Here is a 24,658-nt window from a genome sequence, read left to right as displayed (position 1 = left end):
GCGATGGAGCTGTCCCCGCGGGGGTCACCCCAGGAACAGGCCCAGCTGCTACCTTCCCCTCCCCGCAGCCCGACAGCGGCCGGGGGTGCCCTTCCCGGTCCCCCCACGGCAGCGGGGCTCTCACCAGGTGCATGGCCAGCGGCAGCGTCAGCAGGAAGAGCCACAGATAGAGGTGGCAGCTGTTGGCGAAGGCGCCCAGCTCCGGGTCGTGGTACCAGCCGCCGGTCAGCGCCGCCCACACGCCCTGCACCACCAGCCGCGCCGCCGGCGACACCATGGCCGCCCCCCGCCGCCCCCGCCGCCGCCACCACCGCCAGCGGCGCCCCTCAGCCGCCCCCCGCCGCCGCCGCCGCCATGCCGGGGGCCCGCGGATTCTCCCATGGTGCCCCGCGACGCCGAGCATCCCGCCCGCCCCGCCCCGCGCCCGCCCCCGGGATGCTCGGGGGGGGCACGGGGACACGCCCGGGGGGGGGCCGGGGACGCGCGGCTCCTCGGTGCGGCCTCGGCACAGCGACAGGCGCCGAGCGGGGACGGGGAGGGTGCGGTCCTGGCGCTGCCTCGCACGCATCTGCAAGGAGCGCGCCGAGCGCGATTAGCCCCCTATAAATAACGGCTTTGGTGCGTGACAACTCACGCGGTGGGTGTTTTTTTTTTTTTTAGAAAAAACCTGCTTCCCGTATGCATCCTGACAAACGAAAACATTTGCGTGCGCACCTCCGAAAAGCAGAGATGGGTAAAGAAAGGCGGAACTGAAAAGCTTCTTCAAAACTTTCCTCTTTTTTGAGACAGCTGACTCATGTCGGGTGTTATGTGGAAGTCCCAGGTGGCGAGGGCTTCATTGGAGTTGATGCAACATTTGTGTCTTATTAGGGCGATTTGTCCTCAAATCCTGCCACTCTCCTTCATCTAATGTTCACTAACGTTGCCACCAAGCATTTTCTGGTGTATTGGTACTTGCGGGTACGAAGGGCGCTGTCATTTCCAGCCCAGGGCACGTGTCCTGGCCGTGGCGCAGCTGTACGGCACCGCAGCTGCAGTGGAGTGACGAGGATGAAAAACGTGACCGCAGACTCCTCGAGAGAACTGAGCAGCGACCTTCACCTTCAGCAGCCTGCATTCCCTTCTTCTGAACGACGACTCCACTAGGTGGTGCCATGGGAAAGGTTACAGGAGCCTCCCGTTGTCCTCTGTAAAATTATTTCCATTATTAGAACACCTAGGGCCAGCAGTTACATGCCGAGATCCTGGAGTGCTCGGTGCTGCAGAAACAAGCATGACCCGAACACAGAATGACCCGAGCGTAGCAATTGCTCGTGCATAATGGTACTTTGGGGAGCAAATTTTGGAATAATAGCTCTAAATAAATATTTAAGCTTTTCGCTGTGCTGCAACCAATACCTCGTCTGACCCAAAACATTCCACAGTTAATTAGTTCCTGCAGATTCCTTCGGATAACAGATAAAGTTCAAGGTGGAATTTGTGTGGCAGAACGCTTGTATTACAACATACTTTATGGCTTTTATAATAAGGCAAATATGCAGATAAGGAGAAGGCTTGCAATTATCTCTCTGAATAGCTGCAAGGCATTCTCTTATATTAAAGGAAATGGGAAAAGACTCGATAGACACGCTGGTTCTGCATTCTTTCTTTTTGGTTAGCACAGTTCGGTAAGTCACTGTCTAATTTTCGCCTTTTGTGGAGAGCTGCAGACATGGCTTAGGCTGTGGGATAAAAAGGAATTTATTAACTTCGTGTAATTTTAATTTTGCATGACTATTTTGGAACCTCAGTCGTGGGATATCCAGTTGCAAATTTTGTGTTTATGTGCACTACTCGGGGTGCGGGTTTTTGTGTGAAAACGCAAGCAGCATTCATCATGTCTGCTAATTCTACCTGGCAATGTGGTTTGGCACCTTCCCCGGGCCTCTTTTAGCCACCTTGGTTTCCACCTCTGGAAACCATCCCTTGGCGGTAGCTGCATCCAGAACCTCGGGCTCGATGGGACAAAGCGATCGGCTCCTGAGACGAAAACAAATCTTGGTGAACTTTGAAACGCCCTTCCCACAGCGTCGGTGAGAAGACAATACGTCCCCGAGCCCACACACTTCCTTCGAGCTTCCAACGAAACAGCTATTGGTGCTTAGAAAATGATTTTTTCCAGCCGGGACCTGGAAAAACCTGGACCCAGAAACAGCAAGAGTGGAGAAGGTGCTGTTTCCAGGCTTTTCCTAGAGAAGCGGCTGGCCCCCGCGGCGCCGAGGCCCTGTCAGGCCTCACAGGCTGCGCGCTGAACGCGGCTGGAGGAGGAAGCTCGCTGCGTGCGAGCCGCCCGTCCGCCCGCAGCGGAGTTAGGGAAGCGGGGTTTCCTCAGAACCACCTCGGGCTTAATTCTGCCGAAGCCCCGAGCACCGCACACGACGGAGGAGCGGGCAAACACCTGACGGGGGCCCGGCGAGCGGGGCCGGGCTCCCCCTCCCGACCGTTGGGGCCGTTAACCGCCGCCTCAGCCGCGCGCGAGCCCCCAGCCCCCGCAGCCACCGGACCCTCCGCTCCGCACCCCCCCCCCCCCCACGTGCCTCCCGCCGGCCAATCAGCGGCGGCAGCGCGGGGAGCGCAGCGGCGCCGCTCCTCCCGCCCTCCCCGCTCGGCGCTTGCGCGCTCCCGGGCGGCGGCGGCGGCGGCCGGGCCCCGCCCCTCCCCGTGCTGGCCCCGCCCCTCCCCTCCCTCCCTCCGTCCGCGGCGGCGGCGGCGGCAGGTGGGGATGCGGCCGGGCGGGCGCCCCGCGGGCGGCGGGGGCTGAGCTCGCTGCCATGGCCGCGCCGGGGAGCGGCGGCGGCGAGGAGCCGGTCCCGGTCTCGGAGGCGGCGGCGGCGGCCCCGCTGTGGACGGCGCTGTACGACTACGAGGCGAGCGGCGAGGACGAGCTGAGCCTGCGGCGGGGGGACGTGGTGGAGGTGCTGTCGCAGGACGCGGCCGTGTCCGGCGACGACGGGTGGTGGGCGGGGAAGATCCGGCAGCGCCTCGGCATCTTCCCCGCCAACTACGTGAGCCGCCGGCCGGGCGGCGGCGGAGAAGGAGGGGAGGAGGCGGCGGCGGCGGCGGGGGGCAGCCCGCCCGAGATCGACTTCGAGCACCTGCAGCTGCGGGAGGTGATCGGCGTCGGGGGCTTCGGCAAGGTGTACCGGGCCACCTGGCGGGGCCGCGAGGTGGCCGTGAAGGCGGCGCGCCGGGACCCCGACGAGGACATCACGGCCACGGCGGAGAGCGTGCGGCGGGAGGCCCAGCTCTTCGCCATGCTGAGGCACCCCAACATCATCGCCCTGCACGGGGTGTGCCTGCGGGAGCCCAACCTCTGCCTCGTCATGGAGTTCGCCCGCGGAGGGTCCCTCAACAGGGCCCTCGCCGCCGCCGCTGCTTCCTCCTCTTCTTCCTCGTCCTCCTCTTCCTCCTCGGCGGGGCCCGGGGCTGCTCGCATCCCCCCGCACGTCCTGGTCAACTGGGCGGTGCAGATCGCCCGCGGCATGCTTTACCTGCACGACCAGGCCATCGTCCCCATCCTGCACCGAGACCTCAAGTCCAGCAACGGTGAGTCCCGCTGCGGGATGGCCATGGGCCTCCGGGCATGGTGCTGCAGTCGCTTACCCACAAAGGTGGCCTGGGCGCTGTCCCCCCATCCCACTTTTCCCAGAGAGGTGTCACAGCCTGGTGGGCTCGGCCAGGTGCTGTCCCAAAAGCTGGCCCCAAACCCAGCTGGGTAGGTTGGGGAGAAGAAGGGCTCGCTGGAAAAACACGCGGAGCAAAGTCCTGGCCTCTCGGGCGGGAGCTCACTCGGAAGGGAAGCGGGATGAAATCTTTGCACAGTCACGGCTGCAGATTCACGAGACTCCTTTGCTCGCTTGCACACGTTCGGTACTTCTGCTTTCACAAGACCTTGGCTTACTATAACTTCCGAAGGCAGGTTTCGCAAAGTTATCGCTTGTGAACATTTACACGTGTTTTTGTTTTACGTTCTGTGTTTCTAGCTTTGATAAAACTCACCTGCATAGGGAGCGTTGACGCAGAAAAGACAGTAGCTTAAAAACAGTAGAAACTTTTGTGTGGTTGCCAGGTTGGCTTTCAGCCTCTGGCATGGACAAGAGCACCTGAAAGAGTGAGGGAGTTACTCGGTTCATGCCTAGTGAATCCTTCATCCAGCTGCTGGAGCTGAGACAGCAGCATCTAAGACAGTTGTGCTTGAGCACTGGTTCGCTGGGATAGAGGTGCTTATGACTTGCAATTACGGTTGTTTCAAAGTAGTGACCAGAAAGTAGAAATCGTAGTCTGTACGGAAATGGCTGAAGCAGTCTCTGCAGCCTTTCCTTTTTGTTCTGGACAGCCCAAATGTGCAGCAGTGTTACTTTTTTTTTTTTTTTCCAGTTGGATATCCTTAAGTAGTTAAGTCGAAATGAAAAAAGCTTCATTCAAGTTTGAAGCACTTTGTTTAAAAGGCTTTTGCAGTATGCCTTGAAGGTCATCATGCATGGGTTGTTAAGACAAGGCTCAGTCATGGGACTGTTCCCAAGAGTACTTTCACTATTTGTTTGATAAAGAAAGGACCTAGCTCAGCTGTATTTGTGGTTCTGTTTGTAGTGCAAGATGATGAACTCCTGGAACGTTGCATTAGGACCTGGCAGACGTCATGACCAACGCCTTAAATCATATGCAGCTGACAGCAGGCAGTTTGTGTCCTCCTAGTTTGCTGCTCTGTTCAGACTGAGCTGCTTCACCTTTAGTATGTGAGCCTTTCCTTGAACAGAATGGGTTGCTATACGCTACCCTCCTAATTTGGCGGTGGCAAAGTCCATATCTGAAATGAATTCATAACCCTGTGGTTTAGCATAGCGCTTAGAGCTGAGTTGGTGACTGCTATGAACTGATTACCATTATCATCTCTGTGCGTGTAGATAACGGCAGAGCGTTTTAAAAATGTGCTTTTAATTACAACCTCAGTATATGCGCTTATTCACTTCTTTCATTATTAACCACTGTTGCGCATGCAATTAACTTTAGCCACTTAGTTTTCTCACCCACTTTTCTTTATCTTGGTGAAGGTTGAAGACAGCCTTGATCATCCAACTAAAAGATAACATTGGAAGTCAGTAGCATGCTAGTGATACTGTATTCATTAAGTTCAACAATTTTAAATGAATTTAAAATGACTGCAAATCCTGACAGTGTATACTGTTACGTTCCTTGTCCATCCAGGATTTTCCTTCATTCTGTTACTGTCGCCTTTTCCAGCCTTACACGCTGGGAGTAGAAAGCTGCAGGGGTGACATGGATGGCTTCGGCTTAGCAGTGGCTGTAGCCACAGGCAGGGCTCTGCCACAGGATCTGGCTGCTCATTGCTGCTTTCCGTGGACTGCTAGCTGTGGGGTTCAGTGCTCTCCACTAGGCAATACCAGGTAGTATACCAAACTGTCCGTTTCGTGCTAGCTTGCCGATTTTCACTGAGAAGGGATTTTTCTCCCTTAGACAAGAAATTGGAAGAATGACTTGCCTTAATATGGCATGCTACAGGATGCTCACCAAACTCTTTCCCTAACAAATAAGAACTGTCTTTTCTAGCCCCTTCCATCAGCGTATTTGATCCAGAAAGGATATATGTCTGGACTTGTGGGTGGCAGGCAATAGACGAAGGCAAGCATGTGATTTCTCTCCCATCCATCCCCTGGAGTTGGGGTCTGTAGGACAGCATATGTAGTGCTGTTTCACTGACACCAAACTGACATGAGAGTTTAGAGAAGGTGCCACAAACTGAATAGTAGTAATAAGAACAGTAGATTATTATTATTATTACTATTTTTTTAGACATTAGCACCCAACTAGGTTTGTATGCACAGGTTTCTTTAGGCTCCTTTTAGGAGGTGGGAAAAGGCTTTTGTTTCTGCCAAAGCAATACACGAATATGTATGCAAATGTTTTCAATATTTGGAAGAAAAACTAAACGCTTATGAGGGCTGAACAAGGGAGTAAGGGGTAACTCTTGGCTTTTGTTGCTATCAGAGTTTCTTTAATTCTGGAGTCCTTACTTAGTGGTTATTCAGAAGTAGACAAAACAAAGGTGTAAAGAGCACTCAGCTTTTAAGTAGGTCTGATGAAATTAAATATAGTAAGCATAGACATGGCCATTAATGGCGATTTGCAAATTAGCTGTGGGTGCTTTATAAAAACTTGTGCAGGTGACAAAGTAAGAAGTTTCTCTGGAAACGAACATAGTCTATTTTGAGATTATCTTCCTAACAAGCAGTTCTTATGTTCTTAGATATACTTTATAGGTTAAGGAGATGATCTAAAATTAGGATGAAGACTGTGGACTTTACCTACCTAAAATCTGAAGAAAAAAAAATTAAGGAAAATTTGAGATTTTCCAAATCAGCATTGATAGTCAAGTAATTCTGAATAAAGAATAATTTGAATGAAATGCAGGTATTTTAAGCTGTGAAAAATACAAAAAGCTTGAACATTCTTAACCGTATCTCCTAGGTACAAGTATAGTCTCGATAAAGCATGCCAGTTGATCATGAAGAAGTTGCTTTACTGAAAATAAAAAACATTCATCTGTAAGGCTGGACTAATAGTAACCTATGAGGGATTTTTTTTGGAGGGGAGTTGCACTTCTCAACGGGTTTGACTTTTAAAGGAAAACTTTTTGTCTGGGGGAACCGAATTGCCTTCTTCTAGACAAGGACACCCCATTAATCACGAGGCCTCAGTTAACTGGGGTTGTTTAGGGGCTCGCTGCCACCTCTTCTGATGCTTTTCTTGGAGTCTGAATAAAGCTACTAACATGTTCAGGTAAAATGTGCTAGGCTTCACCTTCTGAAGTCTAGTGTAGAGAAAGCAGAGGTTTGTGGTTTGAAGATTGATTTCAGATTGTGCAGTACTTCTGCCTAAAAAAAAATGTGCTTTATCTCTAGTGCGGCAGCTTTGTGTACTTGCAGAAACCATTACAAAAAGTTCAGAATATCTTGCTTATGGAGTGGTTACATCCGTGAGTACAAGGTAAAGCACAAAGTTGATTAGGTGCAGATTCAGTGTACTAGCATAATACTGATAAGTCCTCTGCATTCGTTTGTTATAGATGGATATGCAAGCAGGGTTTGGTTTGCTGTGACTTCCACTAGTTCTTCCAGTGTCCCAGGGTCCACTGTAGTCCTCCCTTCTCTGAGTGTGCTGAGTTTGTATTGCTTTTAGATATCGTCAAGAACAGCTTGATTTGCAAGGATTGTTGAATAAAGCTGTGGACGTGACAGTGCTAATGAAAGCAATACTTGAAATCTGAAGGAATCAAGCATACAACAGAATAGTGAAACTGCAACTGGACAATCCACTTTAATGTAGCATTCTTCAAACTAATCTCATGGAATAAATTTGATGAGTGAAGGTGTACTGGAATTTGAGGAAAAGCAAGGACAAATAACCTCTGGTTCTTTGTTATAAGTTATTTGCAGCGGAATTGCTCGCATCATGCTGCTAAAACTCCCTTAAAAGAAGATGGAGATGTTTTCAAGAATCTGCAACATCTACTTTCCCTCTAACTTCTTTACCCAGCAAAGTTATGCTAGCTGTTGGGTGAGGGGATGAAAAGTTTTACATCAAATTTCTATTTGGTATCTTAATCAATTTTATTCTGAAATCACTGGGGTGCATAATTTGTCTCCTGGCTCTGTTTTGAAGAGGGAGGACTTGTCACAAGTAAAGCTGTAAGGATTGCTTATACATTAGAGTGCTTGAATATGCAGTGTTTTCTGAGGAACAGTTAGGAAGAAAAATCAAAATGAAATTATTACAGTTCGTTCTGGTAGTTTTGAGGTAGAAGATGACTCTTTTCTGCAGATTTGAGCTTCAACCTAACTTTCTGTGTCTGGAAATAAAGTCCCAAGATGTCTTCTAATGGCAGCAAAACTTGGTTTTGTTTTGTCTGAAGCCATGAGGCAATTCCTGCTCACCTGATATATTACATTTAAAAAAAAAAGTGTTTTTGTTTTTTTCTGTGGGCATGTGCCCTGCATCTCCCTCACCTCCCTGTGATGGTCTCACTCATGGTAGTTTTGCTCTTCTGCTCCTTGGGATGTTTGCAGTGTCCCTGCTGGGCTAGCCATAGCCGTCGCAGAGTACTAGGGGCTTCCTGCTGCCTCCTGTAGCAGCCTGCGTCTGCTGTCATCAGTTTGAAAACACCTCGTGCAGCCTTGCTACCCACTCAGCTGGCAATACTGGCTGGCATCTCTAGGGTCTGGAGAGGAAAGAGCATTTCTCTGGCGGACTTGACGGACCTTCCTCTTCCATAAGATGGCCGACTTCCATGAAACCCAAAGGAACCTGATGGCTCCAAGAACATGGCTGTGCTTTCAGTATTTTATCTGACAGATAAAATAGTGGGGCCAAATGTTACTGGGGCACAGGGGAAGGACCGACGGATCTTTCTTCAGGAAGGCTGGCTTAAAGAAGACCCTTAGCCCACAGGTAATGGACCGCTGTTCCTAGGCTACGTGGTGGATCGTCCTCTGGTTAGGAAGATGCTCCGTACATAGATACTTACGTAGATGTTTCGTGAGCCACTTATTTGTTAGCAGTTTAAAATTCTTCCGCCTTAGTGTTCAGTGCTGTGTTCATATAGGAAGTCATGGTAATTAAATGCTACTGTTCTTAATTACTTAAATTACATAAAGCTTAGAAACTGTTCCAGGTATACCAGCTTCCTAGCCCATCTGCGTGAGTTTAAGTAGCCCTGCCTTGTGCTGCGCTGTGAAGATAATGCTGCTGCATTGCAACAGAAAAACTGGTCATGCATCCTGGATATGTGGAGCAGGAAGGAGCTCTGGTTTTAGCAATCTTGTCTGATTAGTATTCTTAAAAAATACCCTCATGCAAACTGTAGGATTGCCAGTTTTCATCAGCTTGGAAAACAGCATCTCTTTTGAAGGTTATGAGCTATAAAAGTTAGCATGTCATTGAATTCAAGTATGTTTTTCTCTTCTGTATCGTTATATCACTTGAAAGCATTCTGCTTTGTTTCATAAAACCTTGCTCCCAGTATTCGATGTGCTCTGACTATTGTAGATAGGGATTTTATTTTCTCTATTTTTAGAGACCCTGACGGCCTGCTGGATTCTGTGGGAGCAGCAAACGCTTAGTAGCCTTGAGACACAGTGTATCAAAAGAAATGTTTTCGTTATGCCTGTTATATTTTCACTTGATACATTGACTTGCTGCATGTAAATACCTTCTATCTTTTGTGTTCAGAAAGTGATACTCGAATTCAAGAAAGAACAATTTTAAATAGCTGGTTGCTGTGGCTTTCGCCATCTACAGTAGAAATAGCTAGTGCTAAAATGTCATAGAGGTTAACTTCCAACTGAAGGATGTGTTTTGGCATTTAAAAATAATATACTGTTTCTTTCTCTTATTTGGTGTTAAGATTCTGCACCTTCAATGGGTAGTAGAGTTAATAAAAAATTTTATTTTGATTTCATTCTGAATCTCACATCTCTCATGTCTTTCTCCTCTCCGTCTTCTTTCTGTCTCCTGTTGTAAGACACCAAATGAGCTGTTTTACAGCTGTTTGGAAGTCTTTCTCCTCTTGCTCCCTGTTGGACTCCTCCCTGGGAGGCTTCTGCAAGAGGCGCATTTGGGCCAAGGTTTCCGGAGACCTCTTGTTGCCCAGCATGGACAGTCGCATCCTAGTCTGCATCTTGCAGACTTTCTGACCGTTTTCTCTGAAATGACTCTTTTGGGGGTGGCATTGTATTTCGAGATGCAGGACTTTGGATAACAGTATTTGTAATAAATACCGGTATATTAAAAAGGACTTGAAGCATTACATGGCTGGATTTTTTTTTTTAAGGCAGGTGCCCTAGGATGTGGTCACATACCTATCTACCTGTCTCTGAAAATGGCACTGAGCAAGCAACTCATTTCCGTAGAAACCAGTAGAAAAACAGGCAGCTAAGTAATAGCTCCCATATGCTGTTAAAATATTCATACAATTTTGTTCATTCCCCTAAACACTGAGAAATTTGCATGCTGACTGTAAAGTTTGTGTGATGAGGTATTGTATTAAATAAACATAACACAAAAATATAACTGAGATTTGGGCATTGATAGTGTTAGCCAGCATTAGAAAAATGTGAGAGCTAATTGAGTTTTCAGCTCCAGTTGTGGAACTCCCCACCGCTTTTTGGGACTGCAAGCACAGTGCGTGTGTTTGGACCCTCTGACTAAATATTGTAAGTTCATAGTCATGTTCTGCAAACTCAAAAGAATGGAGAAGTAACACATCATTGAACTGTACTTGGATGTTGAATGCTAGTTTGTGGTTTCTTTGACCTTAGAAGATAATGGCTTTTTGTTTGCAGCCTTTTATTTTTCTTATCAGTAAGCATAAACTTTCTTCTAAACATGCTTCAGTGTTTCAAGTTCTGTGGCCTTGTAGAATAAATGTTTGCAAGGAGTATTTGCAGCATGGATGACTTTTGCCCTTGATTTTTTATTTCTGATGATCTGTTTAAATTTGAAACATTGAACCTCAGTTCAGTGGTCTTCAGTAGTAATGCTTATAAAAAGTACAGTGATTTGTTTTTAAGCTTTTTTTTTCTTGTTAGAGGTAAAATTATGGCATTGAAGTCAATACAAATGTATATAAAAATATATTGAAGACCAAAGGACTTATCTGTCTATGGTAGCAGTACCAAACTAATAACTGGTGTCATAAATTTACATGCCTGGTTTGACTATTTAAAACTAATTTCACCATTTTTACCTCGCTTCACCATGTTACCAGAGCTTTACTCTACATCAGCAGCTGCCAGTAAGTGGTTTTATAAATTTTGACCCACTTAGTGCCTCTGAAAGTCATGGGTTTATATATGAAACAAATTTACATATAAGTATATATAAAAAATATTGTATATTGTCAGCACATAAGCATTCTTCCTGCCAGGTTTAACCTTTTTTGTGTGGGGTCATAGCTCCAGTTAAATCAATCCTAGACATGCCAGTGTTGGCTATATAATCATGCTTTGTTCTCTTCATAGCTACTAAAATCTGTGTTTTGGCAGGTGTGCTATTAACTTGGAGCTGATAAGCTGGCCCTCCCTCTGAAAAATGCAGGAGTAACTGCTTCATTTCTGTGGTTTGTTATGGGACAAAGTAACTCCTGGAACTGGGTGTATTTTGGTTCTATATGTTTGGGTTGTTTTCTCTCTTTCTTTTCTACTAGGATTAGATGTTGTTGTTCTTCCTGAAACTAATTGTATTTCTTTTCTCCTAATGTATCATATTAAATGGAAAAGTTATCATTTTTAACTTGTTGCTGAATCTACACTAATTGAGACAAAAGAGCAGGTTTTCCCTTCCATTTTCTCTTCCAAAGAGAAAGAGTGCTGCCAAGCTTGCAAAGTACTTATTTTAAATTACACATTTTGCCTTTGCTATTAAAGAAGATTAGAGTTCTTGGAAACGCACAGTCATGAGAGGCTGTTCCTCAGCTACTGAAGAAGCCGCAAGGATTTAACAAATACTTGATATATTTTTTTCTGTCAAGTTTTGTATTTAGAAAAATAAAGAAGTGGGCTCAAAAATTTTCTTTTTTTTTTTTCTAATTTGTTTTGAAAGAGGTTGAGCTTAGCAAAAAAAAAAAATTGTTTTAAAACAACAAGACTCTTTCAAATGTTCTTTAAAATAAATTGCTTTAATTCTCAGATGAAACTGACAACCGAAGTCCAAGACCTTTATGGAATGTAGCTTATTAAAATCTCTCATAGAAATGGTATTAAAGGGGTTTCATTTGAAGTGATGAGTTTCTCAGGGAACTCAGTGACTACACTTGACAAAGTGTCTATAACCAGAGTTTGTTGGATTCTTGGACTAATTTTTCATAGTGTAGACATCTTCAAAGGAACAGGGAAAAATTCTTTTGTCTTGAGTTTATTCATCTGATTCTTTTCAATAGTAAATTTCATCAAAGGTGATTTTATAATGGAATCCAGCTTTGCTGCTTTTTCCATCTTTACACCTTTGAATAAAACTAGTTGTAAAAGAGTTGGATCTACTAACTGAAATAGATGAGGGGCCATAACTGAAGAGGGGTTTAAGATATGTATTTTAGTGATAGCTAGCTCTTACAGTATTGGTTTTGACATCAGCCTACACGCTTATACTTCAGTTTGGTTAGTGAGTCACCTTTAAAGGTAGAATGTGTTTTGATTTAATTTATTTTTTTTAGCGTGTATGTCTATACATTTATTTAAAACTTTTCTAACCTATCTTTGATTTCAAAGTGGTACTTTTGTGCATAAAATATCCTAGAACAAGCACAACAAATGCAACTTGATATGGATCACAAAAACTAAAGTAACAAGGAAGTACATAATTGACAAGTATATGTGTTACAATCAGGAAAAATATGTCAACTATGTAAATACTTTCATGTATTCAGAGGCTGTGTATTTTCCTGATTAGCTTGAAATATAAAAAATACAGCAAGTTATCTTCTATTTACTGGAAGAAAATAATCTAAATGCAAAAGAAATTTGAATTAAATATTCTTGCTTTTTAAAATTAACTATTGAGCAGGTGATTTGACTAATGATAGTTAAGTTAATTTGTTAGCTTGGTTCTGAAAAAAGGTAACCTCTTGCTCCTGGATGTCATTTCTGAGATTATAAACCTCAGCTGCATTGTCCTTGTGAATTTGGTATGTTGCATTGGTTTACTTTGAAGAAAATGTCCAGGTTGTGAATTTGGAGTAAGTGAGGTATTAGCATGTTCTCTGAAAATTTATTTTGGAGGAAATTGTACCTGATTAATTAAATACTGGCTATGACTCCCCTTTTGCAGTTTGAGTATAATAGCTCTGGTTTGGCTTTTTTTTTTTAATAGGAAGGAATTGCTTAAGAAAAATAAATTATTCACTATTTCCTAACAAAGATGATTATCTTTAAGGAATGGATAAGCACCCACTCTACTCTGTAGAGCTTGAAACTAAAAGAATTCTTTCATCAGGAATGACTGATTTACCACCAAACTATTGGTCCTAGTTGCTCTCAGCATTTCTTTCTAATCTCCCTGCATTTTGATCACTGGTTTTATTGCATAGCTGCCTTTTAAAAATTAGTAACAAGCAAAGAAGAAAGACCTTAAATGCTCACTTGAAAACAAAGTAATTGCTGTGTTTCAAATAAGTATGGAATTTCCTAGTAAGTACAGTGTAAATGAGCGCTTTGAGTTTTAAAACTAAGCTTCAGCGTGGACTGATTTCTGTTGAATTGTAAAATTGTGGAGGAATTGCTGTAGTGAGGTAACGCTTAAGTGCAAAATTTAAATAGAATTAATGTTGGTATTTTACTAAACAAAGAACTTGAATGTTTAGTGTACAGTCTGTTTTTGTTTTTTTCTAGTGCAACATCCAAATCCTCAATTTTCAGAATTTAATTTTTTAACTGGTAGTTATTTGAATGTCTAATTATAAATGCTTGTTACCTCTGGTACTTCCTCTTAAGGTATAACAGAAATTTCTGTTCTGCGTTACAGAACTATCAGAATAGCAGGTAAAGTACAGATGGCAGGCAGGAAAATAACTCGCAGCATCTGCGGTGTGTGCCAATAACTTGTTAAAACTGCTTCTTTCTCTCAAGTTTCCATTTGCCCGAAGTTGCTTTAATAATGGTTATTAAAGAAGTGAGGGGGAAGCAAAAAAAAATGGTGATGCAAGGTATGTTGCAGCTGTTGAAATCGCTCCTCTCTCTTCTTTTCTCCTCCTTTCTTCCAGACACTCAGGCGAGTCTTCGTTGTTCTAACGCTTTGCCTATTTTTTGTGCCAAATGTCCCTCTATGGGTTATGTTTTTCTTATGTGGTTGGTGTGTATTTGTAAATCCTTTCTATCAAGGACATTTTCTGTCAAGTCTTGTCTTGTTTTGGCTTTCCAGTTGGGAACACTTTGTTCGGGACTTCTTAAATATATATTGGCTTGTGTGAGGTAGACTTTTTTTTTTAAGCTAGATGTTTTTAAATAAATATATTAAGAACAAATTGTTGAGCTGCTTTCAATTCAGTATGAAAATTAAGAAATGATTAACTTCTTAATTAAAGAATGTATGTAGCGAAAGAGCATATAGGATAGTGGAGCACAGTATCCTTATAATCACAGAATCATGGAATGGTTTGGGTTGGAAGGGACCTTGAAGACCTCCCAGTTCCAGCCCCCTGCCATGGGCAGGGACACCTCCCACCAGAGCAGGTTGCTCCAAGCCCCATCCAGCCTGGCCTTGAGCACCTCCAGGGATGGGGCATCCACAGCTTCTCTGAGCAGCCTGTGCCAGGGCCTCACCACCCTATAAGGGAAGAATTTCTTCCTAGTATCTAAACTAAATCTACCCTCTTTTAGCTTAAAACCATTACCCCTTGTCCTGTTACTACATGCCCTTGTAAAAAGTCACTCCCCAGTTTTCCTGTAAGCCTGGAAGCTAGGTGCTGGAAGGCCACTATAAGGTCACCCTGGAGCCTTGTCTTCTCCAGGATGAGCAACCCCAACTCCCTCAGCCTGTCTTTGTAGCAGTGGTGCTCCAGCCCTCTGATCATCCTCATGGACCTACTCCAACAGGTCCACGTCCTTCTTATGTTGGGGGGTCTCAGAGCAGAATGTAGTACTCCAGGTGGAGCCTCACAATAAGAGGTAGAGAAATGCCTCCTGCATATGTAATCTTTATGTAAAGGATGAAATTATTTTGCTGATGGTGAGTTCTAAACTTTATCCAGTGAGGTGATCACAATCTGACTGATACTGACTGCAGAGGTGAGGGGCTTAGCTCTTAACAGTTATATTAAGAACTTGCAGGAGAAAAGCAAGTTGTATAAGAAGTAGTGCTGTGTAGACAAATGTATCACCTTTCACCAGTTAATTTGCAGTTGAAACACTCAGTAGAGCTGGACATAGCTTGTACAAACAGTGCTGAAATTTTAATTTCAAATTGCAATTGGAACCAAATAACAGCTAGAAGGAATGGAGATGGGTCTCTTAATATTGACAAGATAGTGTGTTTCATAAGCTGAATATGCAACGTGATTAATAAAGTTTTTTTTCTTTTTTTTTTTTTCTGCTTGTTAATTCCCAGGTAAAGATACAAGGTTGCCCTGCTGGTTTTGATGCATGTTGATTTAGTGAATTAACAGGAACCGGATTAATTTACAAACAGATGGAGAGGGAACTGACTGGGGGTATGGGGGGACAACAGTAACAGCATTGTCTACACAATCTTCACTTGCAAGTAGAGGTATATACTATAACCTGTTTATTTTCTGTTTGGTATTCTTGAAGAATGACTTTATCGGTGGTAAATATAGTGGCATGTAGGTACTCAACCTGTAATCATATTAACTTAAATAGCTATAATATTAAATAGCTTAATTTGCAAAAACCATAATGAACTCTTCAGAGAACTGTAGATAAATTGGCAAGAAAAGGTGGCAAGTAACTACTAATTCAAAAAAGTAAGATTGCTTAACACTGTATTCTTAATAGCAACAAAACAGATGCTGAAGAGAGTGTAGTAGAAACTACAAAGAGGGTAAAAAAGATAGGAGTAATCCAAAGAAGTTGAGCATTTCAGGTTAATTTTTGTAAGTCTAAGCTTCCTATGTGTGTTCAGTCCTTTGACTTGGCTTCTCTAAGAATGCCTTGTTTAGCCCCTTAAACCAATTGTGTAATCCAAAATGGTCTGCTGAAAGTGTTGGAATGCATTATGAAATTAAAATTGATTTGATTGCAGAAAGTCTTTGGATTTCAAGAATCTTGTCAAATTAGAGATTGTATTAAATGGGGACTTTCAGATAGCTAACAAGGTTGGAGAAATATAATGACCTGTATATGTTTAGTAACAAAAAAGAAAACTAAGACTGTAGGAAATAACACTAAAAGAATAGCATTGAAGATCATAGCGCTAGGTGGAAGTTTCCTGGTTATGCTGCCAACTGAAAGGTCTGTCCAGGCTTCCCTCAGGCTTGCTTTAAATACTGTTACTTAAACTACGTGAATTTTAAAAAAATAGAAAGGGGAGAAAGTGAGCTTTTTGTGTCAAGTTATGCTTTCGACAAAATGGTTGTGATTTAAACAAATGGTTTCAATTACTCTTAAGAGTTTCAGCTTAGTACTGGGGGTGTTGTCCTAGGTCTGAGTTTGCGTGCACCCCAGGAATCTGACTTGTCTAAATATGCGCTTTCCCATTATTTCTTAACCACTTACAGCCAATCTTGTAGCCAGGAAGTATCTGATGGCAGTAATATTTGGTGCTTTCAAAAAAACAAAGAACTGGGCCCCGTCTCCCCATTTGTGTAACCAGTTGGTTCCTCTCATGTTCTTTGTTCTATTTTTAACACGTAGCAGAGCCCTGCGCTGAACTTTCAGTTCTCTGTTCCATGGAACACAGCATCTATGTCCTGCCTCACACTTTTTTTTATTTTTCCTCAGAAAGATTTTCAACTCAAGCTCACAAAAAAAGAGAGTAGAGCAGAGAAAGCAACTCTGGTCTAAATGTGGCCAAACCTGGACCGCCGCTTTGTGCATCTCTAACCATTGCTGCTGCAGTTGGTGTCTTACCTCCTGCACTCAGTAGATCAAAGCTAGCGTTATCGCTGGAGGTGAGCAAGTTTCGAGATAGAGCAGAGAAAAGGGGGGGAGACGCAGAAGAGGGAATTGGCGAAGGGAAACAGAGAGAAGACTGGGTGCATGTGGGTGGAATGTTACTGGGACTTCTGCCTCCTTTTCAAGCCTAAATTCTGTTCCTTTCCTGATGGATGACAGATGTATGGGAACAAGAGCGGTTCTGTGGGGGTGCTGCCAGTCCAGGTTTAATTAGAGAAATGCTGAGCTAGCTGGTGCTTTCCAATTCTGCAGGTCCAGTTATAAAGAGTACAGAACAACTTATCTGCGTACTGCTACACCATAAAATATTTGCAGTATGCCATGAGTAGAAAAAGACTCCAGTTGTAACTATGATAATGCAGAAAGCAAACAGGACAGATTTAATGGCGTTGCTATTTTAGCAACCATTAGGTTTGACAGGAAGATTGTTGAATTTTGTGACTTCTTTTTGAGGAACAAGCCAGAAGAGGTTGGTGGGAGAACAGAGGCAATATCTTGGAATCTGGTATGAATCTCTCCCCACCACTGTTGCTCCAGTTATAAAACCAAGTTTAGTCATGAGCTTGCAAGTAAGATGGGCTGGGCAGGGCACCAGGGAGAGTGTGGTATTGATAAGAGCACCGGTGCTTTAGACCTGCATCTTGTTTGTAGATATGGCTGATTTCTGCTCTCAGGCGTGGTTTAGCGTAGTGAGGAGGACAAGCTCTTCTGTCTTATCTAAATAAAAGGTGTTACAGGCTTCTAATTATTCTATTTTCTGCACCTGCCCCAGTTTAGGTTACTGTTGTTGAACATATATATGCAGTTATAGTCATCCACTATTTCACATGAGGTCTTATGCCTTGTACAATTCTAATGATACTTCCCTGTTTCTCCTGAAAAAAAGCCTTTTTTAGTGCCTCTCAGAATTGCATGAGCTACTTCTGCAACTCCGTGCAGCTGCTCTTTTGGTTCTCCTTCTGTTAGCCAGAATAGCCAGACCTCTCTTCTTCCTTCACAACTCTGCTTTATAGCAGAAGAGTTTGGTATTGATCACTTCTACCTTTGCATATTTTCCTAGCATGGTAATGTGGCCTTCCTCAGAGTGGACAGTATTTTCTGACTTTGCTGTCCATTCTTGACTGCACTTTGTATTTTTCCTCAGATTGCTAAGTGGCACATGAGGCAAACTTTCTTCCTAATAAACTCAGTGATGATTTTGTTTCATCCTGGTAACTAACTTGTCTTTTGAGATCTTCCTAAAGGAGGAAGTGGCACTATGGCACTTGTATAGAATTCTTTGATTAGTTTTTACCCTGTCTCTATGATTAAACTTGCTAAAAGGCACTCACATCTGTTCGGGTCTGCTACCTTATCCCTCTCTTAAAAACTATTTAGCAGGAAAAAATGGGATTAGCATGATGTGAGCTGTTTGTAATATAACTCTTCTGTAATTTTGTTCTGTTCTGTATGCCTCAGTGTCCTTAATTATTGTCCTGAACTAGTTTTCTTGAAAGTCTATTCCAAGATGTCATTTAAGTCAAATTAATGTCTGTAGTTGAGCGAATATAGATCTTTACTTTTATTCTGTCATAGATTGCCATCACTTTACAGAGTCATAAAAAGGATTGATAGTAGATGTACATATTTAACATTAACCCTGCTCTGAGTGGGGGTTTGACTTTGAGGTCCATTTCAACCTAAATTATTTCATAATTCTGTGACCTACTTCCTTAGTGATCTAGAATGAGTAATGCTTGGATTTCCAGTTTTTCTTTAGTAACGTTAGATAGCTCAAGAGTGTAAGTTCTTCTTATCTGTAGGGTTAAATAGAAATTTGCTAGGGATGTTGTTAGAACTCTTGTGTATCCTTGCTGCACTGTCAAAAACTTCTTTAATTCTTAGGACATCCACTATATCATAGCCACCAATTTTAATACCACTCAGCCATGTAGCATTTGTATTTTTTCATTTTTCTCTCTAACTCCAAGGACTTTTTTGCATTTATCTTCAACCTATTGATTTATATTTCATGGAATTATTAAAAATAGCATGCAGTGACATCTGTTCCCCACGTGCTGTTTCTTATATTCAAGCAGTGCCTTGTGTATGGCACTCAAACCTCAGGTACTGTGAAGTTAATAAATTTGTCTCCTTGATCTCTCTGCAGAAGGGCAAAGTCAGGACAGAAGGTGTGTTAAACTCAGAATTGAGTTGAAAACAGTGTAACCAGGTGGAAAAATATGCGGCCTTAAAATATTTAGTCAAATGTTTATTTCTTGCTGTAGTACATGCGATGTTTGAATAACAATCCAAGATAAAGTTTTGTTAGTTTGACTGACGCAAAGCGTTCTTATCACATCTGACTTAGTCTCCTCTTAGGTTTTGAATCATTCGGAAATAGTCGCGGTCTCTGGTTTTGCTTGTATAAGCCTGAACTTTACTCTTTGTGGAAAGCATCAAGTCTGAAAAATGTTAAGCTAGGGAGTGCTAAGCTGGCCGTCACCCAGCTCCGCATCGGAGGTGCACGGGAGCCTGGCAGGGTAACTTGAGGGGTTTGGAAGAGTGATTAAACGGGGGCTGCGTGAGCAGGGTGAGCACAGGGCTGCCCGAGTGACTTTGGACGGATAGACGGGTGGCCGGTGAGGGCTGTGAGGCTGCAGAAGGACGAGGGGCCGAAGGCTGCCATGCAGGAAGCTGCGCGGCTCGGCTGAGCCAGGTATTTGTGCTGCCAGGCCGTGCGCCGTGGGGCCGCTCGCCGGACACCGCAGGAAACGGAAGCGCGGCTTGCTGAGGAACGTGGTCCCTTCCTAGGATGAAACCTGGCCGTCAGCCAGTTATTACCTGTTGCAAGACTGACTGTTTTTGGTTTCGGTCACATTGACTGACAAGGAATGTCAGGAATTCTGCTGAGCATGTTTGAAATGGAAGAGCAAACAATAGGTCTTTCATTCAAGTATAAAAGTTATAAAAACTCGTGCATGAATTTAGCTTGTTCTGGTGGTTCTGGCTTTGAGCTCGTGGTTTGTCCGTACCATTTTGGCCTTCGTTTCTTCCACTCAGCGTTAAGAAGCTTACTGAAAATGGAATGTGGGCTCTGTCTTTTTTAATCTGGATTTGACATTTTTTGAAATGCTTGTAAGAGTGCAATTAATCTGTACCAGTAAAAACAATTGCTTGCAATTGCAAATACAGGCTCATCGGTTTTTCCTCTGTAAAGCAAGGTCATTTTTCATCTGCTTTTTCTTCGTGGGTTCCCTTGAACTGCGCTTTGCAATCCATACACTTGTAAAACACGTGCATTGCTGATTCCTCTTACTTGCAATTCAACTTTTGATCTTTGGCCCAGATCATTTTAGCAGAGAATTAAAGTTGAGTTACTACCGTTGATGGTGACAGGCACTGAATATGAAATTAAAATTGTAGTGTGTTAATAACGATTCCTTTGCACCTGTTGGCTTTCTCTTTGTCAGCTCTAGCACAGTAAACCCATTCTTTTCTTTTAAGGCTCTTTTAAGAAGCTTTATTACAACTTTGCCAATACTCTTGTGTTAAGAACAGGTCAGATGGTGAGTACACAAGCTGTATGAGGGAGCACCAAAAAGAAAGATAATTTGCCAATTCACCTTGAACAGGCATGAAGATATATCTACTGTAACACAATATGGATTTGATCCAAGTCCAGGGACTTGCTGCTGGTTGTGTATTCCCAAGGCAAGCTAACCTCCCTGGTATCATTTCCCAACCTCTAGTGATTTGTGGCCTGGGGATTTCTTGAACCTAAACTCCTGGTTTTTTTAATGTAATTGCTCTTGATGGAGTTTTCTTTTGTGAATTTGTGTAGGTGCCTTTTAAATCTAAGTAAAATAATAGTATTCACACACTATGCCAAAAATTCCAAAGTACACCTACAGTGTTGTGTGAACAACTGCCGCGTGTGTTTGATTCTTATCGGCTAATTTTGTTTGATGTTGTCCACATCTCATGTTGAGAAGCTGTGAACAATTGTTACCTGTAGCTTGCTTCATTCCCTGCCTGTTATCAGAGACTCTTTTCTCAGCTGTTTCTTTCCCCTGCTCGCAAGCACTGGTCTATCAACCGTCCCTTATAACTTAGGGCACGCTGCTCAGAGCACCTCCAGTTGTATCTCTTTGTGTCTCTCGGTTTTATGACACGCTTTTTGAGATGATGAACCAGGACTGAGTGTAGTATTAGGGATGTATTTTTAATGGTGATATACTGTTCCCTATTTTGTTGAGAAGAATTCTTAACATTCATCTTTGTTTTACTACTACAGCTGTTTTTTTACTACTTCAGAATCTTGTTTCAAAGTGAATACCATTTTCATGGCCTGTCATCATCTGTGGGATGGTAGCATTCTGTACTTTCTTAAACTTAAGTACTTTGCTTTCCATCTCTTTACACTGGGTTTCATGCACTAGCTTAATGTGTACTCACACAATTGCAGAAAGTGCTCATGACACCGTAAGTATTTCTCCCTTTCATTGCTCATAGTAGCTTAGAATTATCAGTAACCTTTTTCATTTTTATATAAAATTTCAGTAATTTCACAACATTTATATTAAACAGTTATTTGCAAACTGCAAGTTGTATGTCAAATTAATAACAAGACTAGATATGTTGGTTTGATTCCAGTTCAACTAATTTACAAACTCCATCTTTTGCAGTTTTGTTGCTAGAGAAGATGGAACATGATGACATTTGCAATAAAACTTTGAAGATTACAGACTTCGGTCTGGCTAGAGAATGGCACAGAACAACCAAAATGAGTGCAGCAGGGACTTATGCATGGATGGCTCCTGAAGTTATCAAGTCCTCCCTGTTCTCTAAAGGAAGTGATATTTGGAGGTAAGAAGTTTGTCTGTTGAAGACTGTGTTCAGTACAAATATGTTGGTTTTGGATGAATTTTTTTTTCATTGGTTGTTCTAAGTTACTTTCTCATTATATGGCAAGTATAGCTGTTCTAAGAAAAATATTAATATCTCAGCCTGTACTTCACTTCATTTACCTGTATTTATTTGTAACTTACAAATTTGGAGGAAGGAGAGGGAAAATAAGCAGAAAAACATCTTTTGAAAAGAAAGCAAGGTCTCATTAAGAGAAGCCTTTTAAAATACCTGTTGGTTAAGATACCCAAGTAATTTATCTGGAGTATTAATATAAAATACTCTTGATGTACTACCACATGATCAGTTTCATAATGGTATGTTTGCTCTATATCAGATGTCTGAAAGGTCTCATTGTGCATAAAGAAATGGGACCAACAGTTATTATCTTGCCATGTCTGATAAACAAAACTAACTGACAATCTAGAACTTTGCCAGATGTTAACTGAAATTAATGCTGCTTTCTAGGAATCTAGAATGTGGTTATGTGTAAAAGTAAACAGATCTGAGTTTTTATGTTCATAGGGATTTTACTTCCAGTAACTGGAGTGAGGAGAGAGTGTTTTCACAAAACTGTTTTAACCTACTGTCTAATTTGGAAAGTGAGGAACTGCCTGTGTTAAGTTTTGGAATTTCTTATTTCAGACATTATGGTAGATCATTTATAAATAATGTCTCTCAATACTGATGCTATTTTTGAGTGGCATATAGGAAACGTATCACAGAAAGGTGATTTAGACTTCAGTTTCAATTTAGTTTTGTGAATGGGGAAGAGTTGTGATTGCACAACAGGCTTTAAAAGCTGCGATGCCTCACCCTGAAAAGTCTACATTTCTTTTTAAAATGGTTTCTCTGTGAAGGATCTACTTAGGGAAGGAGGGGAGGACTTTAATCTGTTTTCTTACGCCTTTTATGCATGCTCAGTGTTGTACAGCTCTTAAATAGAGTCCTATTTTGTGTAGATGCGTGATATTCTACAATATGAAGTAATACTTCTGGTATTCTCAGGATTATTCTGTATCTGCACTACTGTTTTGTGACAACCATTTGTTTTGAACTGATTTTCAGCATGTTGTTTACATCAGTCTGAGTTGATGACCAGTTGAGAAACATCATTGGCTTCATTCTTTTTTTTCCATTCTTCCTTCCTTTTTTCTCTCTTTTTTTTTTCTTTTGTGGGGTGGAGGTTGGGTGTAGGCGTTTCCCTAATCAGCTGTATTCCATGCTTAATTACAGGTCCTGTCCAGTCTTGTTGCTGTGATTTTAGGTATCTGAGGGGGTATGCTTTGGTGCAATTATTTTATATTCTGCTGCAACATTAGTTTACATTTTTGGAACCTACAGTATTTCTCTTCTTCGCCTTCTCTCCTGCACGCCTCTCTTGTAAAAATGTAAGTATTTAGTTCAATGATGGGCTTCTAACAGGAGAGGTTTTGAAGTATAAAGGCTCTGTTGTACAGTATAGTTTAGTCCTTTTTGGCTTCTAAAGATTTTCTGCTTACTGCACCTTGATCTATTCTGTTGCTTACCTTTACTCTTTCTTCAAAAGAAAACCAAATAATGAATATTGTAAATCTTGTAATGCTTTGGTTATGGGAGCGTTTTTTTTTTATTTTAAAACACATTTGGGTTATAAAATTAAATCTGCATCTCTCTACGGCAGTAACAGAACGTATTTTAGGGAAGTTCTAAAAAGTTGCACATACTGAGTCTCCAGAAAATGTCTCTATGCCTCTTATTAAAAAAAAAAAAAAAAAAAAAGGCAGGGGAGAAGAAGTCACGAGCAGTTGAGACTGCTCACCATGATTGCACTTGCATGTAGGCTCTCAGAATCAGCCAATGCTGGGAATTATTATGTCAGTGTTTTCATGCATAGTCTTCCAGGCAGCATTTTCTCAGGTGTCATCCTAAGTACCAGAATGGGTGCTTTCCAGGCCCTGCATGTGTATCCTTTTGCTTTCCCAAACCAGAATTATAACTACTGTTTTTATTATTTTTGGTGTATAGTTCCAAATTCCCAAAGGATTCCACTCCTTCACTCCCACCCCACCATCATTTATCATGTTTTTCAGTCTTGGTATGTCAATCTTGTTTTTGTGTATGGAGCCTGAAAGTGCAAATGCGTTCACAGATTTCCAAGTGATGATGGTGTTCTTCAGCAGTGGTTTTCACAATAACTCATGCCTCCATTGTACAAGCTCTTGACAATGTGAGGAGTACTTGCTGAATAGCAGAACTAGTAGCTGCTTTTGCCTTGCATATTTGTATAATTTTGAAGGGATTTGGGTAGTAATGCTTAGGGACCTCTGCTTTAGAAGATGGGTTGTAGAGTAAAACAAACTTTGAGAACTTTACCTACATTTTGATCAGCTTTTAAAATATGTAAAAACAGTAAGGTATCGCTGTAATGAGATATAGTAAGGCTTAAATTACATTTGACAGCAGGAGAATAAATTTTAATAATGCAAATGTTTAAGGGATGTCTTATTGAAAGTGTATTAGGTTATGTGGTCTTACTGTATAATTCAAGCATATCGTGCCTGCTTTTTTTTTCCCCTGAAGATGTAAAAGGAGATGTTTTTTGCTCTTAAAAGAAAAAAGTATTTCTTAGAAGCTTTGACTGTGTACATAGGATGACTATATGTGGGCAGGTGAGATTTAATGCATGAAGTAGCAACATCTGTAGTTGAAAGAGTTAATGAGTAGTTGTTGTCCTACATAATGATAGGCTAGTACCTCCCAAAAACTCCACCACAGTAGGAATAGAACATCTGTAGGGTTCCTCCCCACCCTATACGGGCTCTTGGTACTTGAGGTTAAGACTTCGCATTCATTAAAAGAGGTACTTTAGGCTGTTACGGTCTTGGTCTGTTAAAATTTTACAAGCTCCTCTTTGGCACTGTTGAAAGTTACCTAGCATTAAAGGCCCAAATTGTAAATATAACTAAAGGTAATGTTGCGACACAGGTTTTTATGAAATATGATTTCTTTTTATTTAGTTTTATTATTGTTCTGCTTAACTTTATAATTCATGCTAAAATACATATAGAACAGTCTGAACAAGGGAACTCTTTGAATTAAGAACAGTCTGT

At 42.4% G+C, this 24,658-nt stretch overlaps 2 protein-coding genes across 12 annotated transcripts in view; one reads left to right on the top strand and one right to left on the bottom strand.

The window, feature by feature from the left end:
* Positions 1-2,679, bottom strand: part of PCNX2 (pecanex 2) — a 159,500-nt gene extending 156,821 nt beyond the window's left edge. For 2 of the 9 annotated variants that reach the window (XM_048047220.2, XM_066994044.1), the window contains exon 1: positions 125-347. In XM_048047220.2, coding sequence (XP_047903177.1) covers positions 125-277 — 153 coding nt within the window. In that variant the 5' untranslated portion in view covers positions 278-347. Of the gene's footprint in view, positions 1-124; positions 350-714; positions 1,722-1,893; positions 2,552-2,576 lie in introns of those variants that run through there. The other 7 variants (XM_066994046.1, XM_048047223.2, XM_048047222.2 and 4 more) reach the window with 7 other exon arrangements.
* A 49-nt stretch (positions 2,680-2,728) lies between these two features.
* The window catches only part of MAP3K21 (mitogen-activated protein kinase kinase kinase 21), a 40,983-nt gene continuing 19,053 nt past the window's right edge, over positions 2,729-24,658 (top strand). The window contains exons 1-2 of one of the 3 annotated variants that reach the window (XM_013200676.3): positions 2,729-3,585; positions 21,347-21,527. In XM_013200676.3, the coding sequence (XP_013056130.3) occupies positions 2,811-3,585; positions 21,347-21,527 (956 nt within the window). In that variant the 5' untranslated portion in view covers positions 2,729-2,810. The remainder of the gene's footprint in view (positions 3,586-21,346; positions 21,528-24,658) is intronic. The other 2 variants (XM_013200667.3, XM_013200684.3) reach the window with 2 other exon arrangements.

The sequence above is a fragment of the Anser cygnoides genome, chromosome 3 (genome assembly GCF_040182565.1).
Source record: "Anser cygnoides isolate HZ-2024a breed goose chromosome 3, Taihu_goose_T2T_genome, whole genome shotgun sequence".
In the NCBI taxonomy this organism is placed as follows: Eukaryota; Metazoa; Chordata; class Aves; order Anseriformes; family Anatidae; genus Anser; species Anser cygnoides.
The sequence above is the reverse complement of the archived record's forward strand: the minus strand, read 5'-3'. Positions and strand labels throughout refer to the sequence as shown.